Here is a 10788-nt window from a genome sequence, read left to right on the forward strand (position 1 = left end):
ACTCTCCAAATCTTTGCATTCTTCATCTTTACGTACTTCTCGAACCTCTCCAAATCTTTGCATTCTTCATCTTTACGTACTTCTGAACCTGAACTTGAACTTCCACTCAGCAAACCCCTCATGAGAAGACAGGGTACACGGGTAACTGTTCCCATTATAGAATCCAACTCTTGATGAAAAGCAGCATTTGATGATGTGTTACTTAACGGGTCCATTTCAATCAAAAGTCCAAATAACAGTCCAATGGTCCAATATAAATTTTAATTTCAGTCAGCAATGACCCAAAATATCTAGGCCCAAACTAAACTGAAAACCCGAGAACCCAAAAGCCAAAAACACTTGATTAAACCCGAGAACCCTGTATGTGAGCCGAGGACACTTGAGCTAAAACACAATAGCCGAGAACACACAAATAGTCCCGAGAACCCTTGATCTGAACGGAAATCACCAAAATGAGTCCGAGAACCCTTGATCTAAGCCGAGAATACTGATTATTGCCCGAGAACCTTGATTATTGACCGAGAACAATCAATTATTTCTGAGAACCCTGATTATTGTCTTAGAACAATGATTAATCTGATCAGTTTTGGTAAACAAATCAAATTCCAAGAATTCAGGGATTTGAATTAAATTCAGAGATCAAATCAACTATATCCCAGAAATAGCTCAAACAAATCCAATGAACACGAAGAACACACAAATTCCAGAGATCTTGATTACTAAAGATTACCCAATGAATATCAACAAAAACACAATATTGAATCCTTGATATCATTAACACCGAGCCTAGAATGGTTTATAGGCTCTGATACCAATTGTTAGTCCCAAATCAGGATCTTTCAATGCGATATCAATAAACTCGTGGTTTGGCGGAAAGTAGAAACGAATTGATTCAAGACAAACAAGAATAAACACGAATCAACACACAATAGACTTCAAAACACACGTTATATTAACGTCGGGTGCTTAAGCCCTTAGCAAACGATTACAAGATGATATGAATGATAACCCCGTAGCCTACTAGCACACCATACACTTCATTAATGATCGCCAAACCTAATGACCTAGTTACAATGTATATATATAGCACCAAACACCTATAGCCCAAGCCCACACAACGCCCACTGAAAACATGTGTTTTCAGTGTTACATTCTAACTAAATACAAGCCCAATAGATTAAGTAGAAACCATTAAGCCTAGCCCAACAATGTCTTTACGAATACCAAGTCGGAAAAGAAGAGTGACACCCCAAATATTCGTGTTGAAAAATATTGAAAAAAGTCACTGCTTTGGATCGGTGTTGATATGTTGGTGAGTTCTTTGATGTTAAAACAAGTCCAAACCTTTAGGCTGTCCTTTGTGGAGGGGCAATATCTCCCCTCCACGTCATCGTCACGTAGAAAAAGAGGCTTTGAATGCCCTCTCCATAACACTAATTGTGGTTTGTCGCCCCCTTTATTGCCCCATTACATATATGTATATACATATATGTATGTATGTGTATGAGAGAGAGAGAGAGAGAGATCCAGGCCCCACCATCCCCCCCCCCATCGCTCGTTTTTCATAATATTGCCGCCTCTAAATTGCCCCCTCCACCCAAATCGCCCCCACCGGTGTTCACTCTCCCATATCGCCCCTTTGATTCCCATAATGACCGATCTTATAGGATTTATCATAAAGGATTTATTATATGGATTTATGCTTCGTGGGTAGAAAATGGGTGTGGTTACTCATTTTTTGATTCAAGTAAGTAAGGAGTTTAATAACACGTTGTACTTGAGGTAAGATATACCAATATAAAGACAAAATTATAGAATTTGTCCTTTAAGTTTGTATACAATTTCACTAATTATCCTTTGTCTTCAAAATTGATATGTTATGTCATTTACATTTACAATTCCAACAATATTTGTCCTTTGATTTTAACCTAGTTAGTTTTTCTCGTTAAGTCAGATCATGTGCAATACACATGAGGACAAATTGGTACCTTTACCTATAATTTAAAAAATATTAATAATTAATTAAAAGATATATACATATATATATATATATATATATATATATATATATACTCTCTCTCTCTCTCACACACACACACACACTTTGTTCTACAATTCCACCTCCACCACCACCAACTTCAAACTCACCAGATCTAATCTCATAAACACATAATTAGTGGAATCAAAGCATCAAAACACCAAATCCAATCTTCTCCTCCATTACTCCAAAACATTTCCAATTTTAAACCCCCAAACCACTAGTTCTAAACAAACCCTATCAAATTCTAATCTCCTTGTCCTTAATTTTTTACTGATTCTAAACAAACACCAAAATCATCATCACTGCTCAAAAACTCAAAGCAGTCAAACCCAAATATATGAATCATTCAACAGTTTTTGAAATTAAGGTTTTTAGGTTTTCTTGATTATGACTCAGTTTAGGGGAACTGAAACCGTTGAATATACGATGAGTCAAAGGTGTAGCCAGAAGAAAGGACTACAGGATCCGTTTCCTGGATAGTTGACGTCGAGGTGTGATGGTGATCCGTATAAAAGGATTCAACGACATTTGATGTCGTCAGGATAGATGACGGCAGTGGTGGCAACGGGTGTTGGTGGTGGCAACAGATGGTGGATAACATGGTGGAGAGTGGAGGCTTGTGGGTGCAGTGATATTGAACGATGGTGAAGGTGTGGTGGTGAATTGGTGGTGCCAAGTGGTAAAGGGTGGTGGCAGGTGAAGGGTGGTTGCAAGTATAATGAGAGAACGAGGGAGAAAATAGATGGTGTTTGAGAAAGACATAGTTTTGTTTATATATATTATATTACTAGGTTAGTTAATTACCCGTGTAACACACGGGTTGAAATAAAAAAATTCATTTAAATAATAACACAACGTCAAATACAAAAAGTTATGTTCAACAGATATAAATATATATTATATGGTAGAATAAATTACACATTACAAATATGAAATAAAATGTTTTTAAAAATTCATAAATTTCTAAATATTTCTTTGTACACAATATTTGTAATTTTATTTGTAACTTTACTTTCTATATCAAAACTTAATACTTTCACATTGTTTGTGATTTTTACTCTAAATAAAGGAACACATAAGCCACGAGTTAAAATAAATTGTCCCCCAAAAAAAACTATCTATAGTAACCGACTTTAGCTTTTATTAATCTTTATTGCAAAACAAAAATAAAATGGAAATTTCATTCTTTGAAATTAATCATTTTATCTAAAGTTGTATAATTTTTCTTTTTAAGAATAAAAATGTGAGTTCCAATATTACTTCCAGATATGATTTCCGCTTCTATAACACGGTTATCTTATTATATTTTAACAAGTATTTAGTTTCATTGCATAGACCATTTAAGCAACATCAGTTCAACAACGTCTTTCAGAACTAACATATGACTTGACAACTTTAGATTATGAGGCAATTTAAAACATCATGAAAATAATATTTTTTTTGTAATGAATCATTTTATGTATGACAGATACCATCTGAATAATAGTAACATTTTTCATTTTCGTTTGTTAATTTCTTAAACGACCTCATTTTTTGGTGCAAGTATAACTCGTTCACTAAAGAAATCTAAATTTTTGATATCTTTAATAATAGAAGGATATACAAACTCAATTTATCATTTGATTAACAGTGTGTTAATGTCTAACATTTGTATACCTAAGGTAAGAAGTTGTCTTATTCACCTGAAAAACCTAAACATGTAGTCTAGTGTTTTTATTATCGTGGATTTTTAAGATGATGAACTTAACATAAATGATGAGTTGACTAAATGGTCAACTAACAAGTTGTAAAATTTTGTTTTAAACCAACCCGTTGACCGAAACTCATTTTAATTATAAACTTTTTTGACAAGAACCATGTTCGATACTTCAAGTGGTTAAAGAATCCCGCTCGTTTAAATTAACATAAACAGTAAGAATACACAAATAGTGAATTTGTATTTTAAGGTAGAAAGAAAAGGACTTGTAATTTAGTAAATATCATATGTGTTTAATAAGTTAAAGTTTATGGAAATTTTAATATTAAATTAATCTTTCCTCTTCATCCAATAATATCATTTATTATAAAACCTCAATATTAATTAACTAATATAATATATTTAAAACCTTAATTTTTGAAATCATTACTCAAAATAAACGTGAAAATTGGTTACTTAGAAAAAAATAATATTAATAACTAATACAATATATTTATATAAAACGAAAATATATATTTATGCCGGTATTAATTTTTTTAAATCGGGATAGAATTATTAAAAAGAGAAAATGTAAGATTAAAAAGAAAAAAGTTGAAATAAAAAATTATAATAAGAAAGATAAATGTATTTAATATGAGGGAGAGGAGGGGAAATTTTGTAAGAATCACCATGATGATAATATGTGTCAATTAAAAAGCTTTGTTTATTATATAGTATAAATTAGTATTTTATTTACTCAAATAATTATAAGTATATTTTATATAAAATTTATTTATTTAAATTATGTATTTATAAGTCTAACTGTATGATTTTTATCAAGTATACGTAATGGTGATTCTATAAAATAATAAAAATAATAAATCTTTAAAATGATAACAATAATAATGGTTTGCAATAATATTAATAATAGAAATCAATTGTTCGATAAATAAACATTCTAATCACAATACCTAACTCAAATCACATCGAAATTATAATTCGTTAAATCATGTTATATCTTTTGTAATTAATTTATATTGTATTATATTTAACTAGGAAATCATTGTCGGTGCTTTCCGAAGGGTGTAACTGTTTACTATCCCATCTTCATCACTTGTATTTCGTTCATCCGATCAGGTGGGTATCTCACTCCCCCCTTTTTAACTCATTTTTACCATTCTCGGGACATATGCGTAACTAGCTATTTTTGTATTATATAGTATTCAAACCTTAACTGTTTATCCTTGTGTGTTTATCAGTTTGCCTAACTTGCTATTTGCTTACCTTCTTTATATGAACGCATTTTGGAGAAGTTCCTCATTTATAGTATGATCATATGACAATATTTGGCAACCGTTGTCCATTTTTATGGCAATGGTTTAGTTCTTGCTTGGTAACCAATGTCCATTTATATGGAATTGGTTGAGCCCCTTTCTTTATGGTTTGATTGATTGTTTATGTGTTATGGCTTAACTGTTTATCTCACATAAACAGTTTGCACTTTTATTATTATTATAGTATCCTAAAACTACTGTAATACTCACTCAACTTAGTGTTGACAAAACCTATTGTATTTTTAACGCATATGCAGGTTATCATGTAATGTGATTTTCAAGTTGTTTGAAGAACTTAGGATTGCATGCTAGAGAGAAGAAACAAGAACTTTAAATTTTATTTTGTCCTTACTTGTTCTCTTTATGAAGTCATGTACTTTGATTTATTAAAATTAAATAATAGACATTGACATTTTAAATAATGCATGATAGTACATTGAGAGCTATAAGCAATCAGCTCACGCCCCAGCATTTCCGCCTTAGGTTGGGGTGTGATAGTGGAAGCATACATGAAAAAAGGTTGAGGGTGGTTTCGTTTTTCTTTCAAAGTCCATGGGTGTGAAATGAAACATTGAACTATAGTTTTCATCTTCATTATTTCATTCACGTTTTTCGGCCAATGATTCTGGCATCTACTCCGGCGAGCTGTTAACGCCAAATTAATGGCCGGAACGACCGGTTGATTACATCTTTTGATTTGTAATCCCGAGCCAAGATGGACGCAGCCTCTATTACGCTTTTACAGGCTATAAATCGTTTCCTAAATGAGTCTTAAATCACCGATAAAATCGTGGAATTTACCCTATGAAAGCGGACGTTGTCACTCGTTTTCAAACACAGCAAATTTCGCTCGCCATCCTCTTTTCCCCCACTCAAACGGACCCCATTGATTTGCCCTATGTTGAAACGCCGCCACCATCGGAACTCCGACGAGCCCTATATCCTTCGATTCGTATTCAATCGGGTAAACATTTTTATGCATTCTAATCGTCATCATTCCCTGATTAAAAACCCTCTATCAAATTTAATTTACATAGGCTTATGATCCATTGATTTCGGGTTTGAATGATTAGGGTTTATATTGATTTGGGATTGTTGACAAATGCCTTAAAATGATGTGCCTACTCATTATTAGATGCCAAGTAAGCTGTCACGTAATCAATTTTTGACAACTATGTGTACCACGTAATCACAAGACTAACGGAGTTTCGGGGTCCATATAAAATAAATACCCCTTTAATTGGTACCGCCACCAGACAGCTTTGAAGTTGAGAGCATTATTTATCAATATGATATAGTTGAGATTATTTAAAACTAATTTTTTTTCTTAAATAAAATGAATTCAAAAAGGAAACTAATATGAAGGTGAGTTCTCCAACAATTTCGATATATGGCCTTAGGCCATGGGGTATACTCTAACCCCTACATAGGTTAAAGTGACATGCCACTTTAAAGATGGATTAAACCACTACCCACTTGTGTTAAGTGTGTTAAAAAGGTCAATGTGTTAAGCTTTTAAGGGTTAAAAGGAACAATATGTATTAATTACTAATTGATATGTTATATTAATTATGTGTTAAATGGGTTAAACCATTTCCTTTGGATGACATAGAGTGAAAGAGAAAAAAATGATGATGTGGAGCTTACGTGGAATTAAGATGGGTTAGAGTACCCCCCATGACCTTATTTATTTATACATTATTTAAATGTAAGAGCATTAACCCGTCATTATTTATAACTTTATAATAACACTAAATATTATTACATTTATCTCTGTTGTTTAAATAAATAATGTTTTCTATACATTTATTTTTACCATTTTCTCTCTCTTCACTCACAACCAACCTATAAATATTAAAAAATAAATATGAGCAACCACTCAAAATTCTATCCGATAACTTATAAAACTCTCTTACAAAAATTTATGAGATAAGTTGAAAATGCTCGGTTATTAGTTTATTACCAACATTCAGTTTGAAACTTTTTGGAACATATATTTTCAAGTTTCACATATGATTATCAAGATTTCCCTTCAAGTTATAAGTCGGATAACTACGTGTGTTTGTGAGAAGAATGGGTGCTTAGCGTTGTGTCGTCTTAGACTCTTATAGCCGACCTAACACCTTTCCAATTGCATAAATATACAAAAAGCTATTAGTGAAGCTATAGTTTACTCCATAAAATGTGTTGAAGACTAGAAGTTAACATACATTATAATCGTTTATTACTTCAAAACTCAACCAAAAAAACTCTAAAAAACAAATTTACCTATCAGGTATGATTGATGATGACATGTCATCTATTGCATTTATGTTAACTATTAAAAAAAGGTTTTTATTTGTTTATATAAAAAGAATACAAATAATAAAAACTTTAATATTTCTTTGTGACATTTATATAGAGAGGATCGATGGAGTATATTTAGCCTTAACTGCTTTCTAATTCTTCATGATCCCTATTATACAATTAGACATTGTTTTAAGTCCCAAACAAATTACTATTTTTAAGAACTTGATAATTAATTAATAAATATAAATAGTTTCAAAATTTAAAGTATACTAGTTTGTCGATTGATTATATACATAAAACCTTATATTGTAAAGTTTTTTTAAATGCTTAATTATTAAATAACTAAACTCTAAGAAACTAAACACTAAAACAGTACTTTACGGATCAGAATATATTATCTTGAGATAATATTAAATGAGTTAAACTAAAACAAATTGTATTATTATTTTAAAAATGTATCACTAATAGTAACATAATCATATATTAAGTTTGAAAAATTAAACATGTATATTTCATTGTGTTAACGAGACCTACACGTTGTATCATCACAAATTCACAACAAAGAAATGTTATACTTTATACAAGAAAAAAATCCCTACTTTTAACGTTGTTCCGTGTATAAATGAAAGCTAATTATCTCTATTTGCGCTAACCCTCCAATTATATTACACGGTTAAAGAACTTAAAGCAACCGTAAGCACCATTATGAATTTTAGATGACGTTTGCCATCCTTCGGTTTTTATGATTTCTTCCAACTCGATAACGACATCCTTCATTTCTGGTCTATTCTTCGGATTTGTGTCCCAGCATTGTTCTATTAATTGAGCTAGTGATCTTGGACAATTAACATGTATGCTCGGCCTCATTTCCTGTAAATACAATAAGACATTAGTTTATTGCATTATCAAATTCTACATAAGACATGCATGGTACCAGAGTTAACATACATACCTTGTAAATATCTGCTGGGATGTTGTCTAAATCAAATGTATACGCCATGTCGCAACAGTATATCTCCCATAAGCATATCCCAAAGCTATACACGTCACACTTATGTCCATATGGTTTTCTGCTTACCATCTACAAAAATCACCACAACATTTTTATAACGGAGTAGTCACTATTCTAATATATAAAGGTTTGAGTACAAACGTAAGGCTATGGAAAAAAATCATACCTCGGGAGCCATATAACCTCGAGTCCCAATTTCACCACTCATGCATAATAACTCTAGTGGCTCATAAACCGACTCCCCAAAATCTGCGAGTTTCAACGTTTTTTGATTGTCGATAAGTATATTTTCTGGCTTCACATCACGGTGAATTATCTTCTTCGAACGAAGGTAACTCAACCTAAAATCAATTGAAAACAAGTTCATGAGTGTTTCATTTATGACAATTTAAGTTAAAGATTAAGAATTAATGTGCACATTACATACCCTTTTGCAATATCAAGGGCAAACTGAATAACGGTCTTCATGGGCAGCTTCTTGTTATGGTTCTTACACAAGTAAGATCTTAGCGAGCCTCCTTTTACAAATTCGGACACAATGCAAAAGTTACTTTCGGTTTTGCATTTCTGGTTCTTGTAGACTGAATTTGTCACAGACATGGTCGCTCCAATCATCTAAAAATTACATAATAATTAGATGATAATTAAGTAATCATTTAGTTGTACACGTGCATGCTAGTAGGGGGTGTTAATTGGGTTAACCAGTTTGGGTTTCGGGTTAATCGAGGTCGGGTTAATCGGGTTTGTCTCTTTACGGGATACCCTATGTTTTTAAGGGAATATATAGTGATTTCGAATGTTCAGGTCATGTTTTCCCACCAATAATATATGTAAATATTACCTGAGGAAAACACACATACTTTTTAAATGTTATGATTTTTCTACTTGAAAACTTCACTATTTTATGTTGTTTTTCCAGGCTTGCTTTATAACCGATCTGGAGCCAGTCAAATGTTGGGATTCATAAAAAATATTATTAAAATTTGCAAATGGAATTTCGACATGCATGGTACGTACACAGTATATATCTATCTTGCAGGTAGGGCTGCTTAATTTAGTTAAATATTAATCAGGTTAACCGGAAAGGCGGAAACCTGTTTTTTTCCCCAAAATCAAAGAAGAACCCGAAACCTGACCCTAATATTAATTCGGGTTAACCCAAATAACCCGATTGATACTTTTGACCTTATTTAACCCAACCTAATTAGCTTATTCAGTTTTGTGTCGGGTCGGGTTAATTGGGTTCGGGTATTTTGGAAACCCTACATGCAAGTAATAATCATAATATAGATTTCATTATGATATATCATGTATATATATAGAAGAACGTAAGAGATCATACACACCTTTGTGACATTAGGATGATCAAGATTTTGCCATAGACAAGCTTCTTTCATAAAGTCATTCTTCATGCACTCCATTAAGGCTTCTGTAACCCCCGTGTTGCCGAAATCAAGAATTTTCGCTACAAGAACAAAAATACCAATCAAAACCTTATGAATACACAGCATAAAATCCACAAGTAAATAACAAATCAAATAGTTTGTTACACAGAATTATGAAGGAACCTTACCTGCCACTGTTAGGCCATCGTATGAACCCTTGTGAACCACGCCGAAAGACCCACGACCGATAACTTTGCCAAGAACAAGTTTAAGAGGATAGATAGTTTCCTGCCATTGTTGCTGTTGTTGAATGAATGGATGCTTCGGTGGTGATCGGAGAAATTGGTTGTGAGCGCTTTGAAGGTTCATCCTATCAATTGCCATGATCGCGTGAATGAAGAAGTAGAAGTAGTTTAATGTGCGTACGTTGTAATCTAATCAAGAACTGATGTGAGGGTTTGAATTATAAGCTAAGTGCATATATATTACATAAAATCACCATGCATATCGCCGACATTTAAGGTATCTTGGATTTGTTTTGATTTCTTTTATTTTGTGTAGTCCAATTAGTTTTAATCTAGTCCGAGCAAAGGGCTATTTTGAATCAACAATGGATTATAAGTAATTAACATATGACATATGAGAAGTGTCAATGCTTATTAAACTACTAGCTTTCACTACTTTAAAAAACTTAGTCATGTAAAACGAAAGGTGTAATTCGATAGTACATAAATTGATTCCCGCGGTTTATGAGAATGAAACCGAGTTTTATATATAGTTCACTAGGTTAGTTACCCGTGTAGCACACGAGTTAGAATAAATAATTGTTTTAAATAATAACATAACGTGAAATACAAAAAAATGTAACATATATATAAAGATATATTATACAGTAAAAAAATTACACATACGCAATTTGAAAATAAAAAGTTGTTAGAAAATTCATAAATCATAAATTATTTCTTTGTTATTTTCTAAATCAAAACTTAGGTAAATGATAACTTTTTTAAACCAATTCGTGAACCAAAACTCATTTTAATCTTAAACTGTTT

General features: G+C 32.1%; 1 protein-coding gene across 1 annotated transcript; it reads right to left on the reverse strand.

Annotated features, from left to right (window-relative positions):
• Nucleotides 1-5870: 5870 nt before the first annotated feature.
• Nucleotides 5871-10120, reverse strand: LOC143623177 (serine/threonine-protein kinase 52-like). The gene is made up of 7 exons (XM_077094141.1): nt 9925-10120; nt 9698-9816; nt 8779-8966; nt 8518-8692; nt 8292-8420; nt 8009-8209; nt 5871-6050 (listed from the first exon to the last, which is right to left on the reverse strand). The coding sequence occupies exons 1-7, from the start codon at nt 10118-10120 to the stop codon at nt 5871-5873; spliced, it is 1188 nt and encodes a 395-aa protein (XP_076950256.1).
• Nucleotides 10121-10788: the final 668 nt, after the last annotated feature.

Source organism: Bidens hawaiensis, unplaced genomic scaffold (genome assembly GCF_021521415.1).
Source record: "Bidens hawaiensis isolate Kalapana, Puna unplaced genomic scaffold, B.hawaiensis_p1.1 tig00003356_1, whole genome shotgun sequence".
In the NCBI taxonomy this organism is placed as follows: Eukaryota; Viridiplantae; Streptophyta; class Magnoliopsida; order Asterales; family Asteraceae; genus Bidens; species Bidens hawaiensis.

Coding starts and splice junctions, on each gene's coding strand:
- LOC143623177 (XM_077094141.1), bottom strand. CDS start 10,120: ATGGCAATTGATAGGATGAACCTTCAAAGCGCTCACAACCAATTTCTC. Junction 8,967..9,697: donor ATCATCCTAATGTCACAAAG/GTGTGTATGATC, acceptor TGTAATTTTTAG/ATGATTGGAGCGACCATGTC. Junction 8,421..8,517: donor GAGGTTATATGGCTCCCGAG/GTATGATTTTTT, acceptor TGATTTTTGTAG/ATGGTAAGCAGAAAACCATA.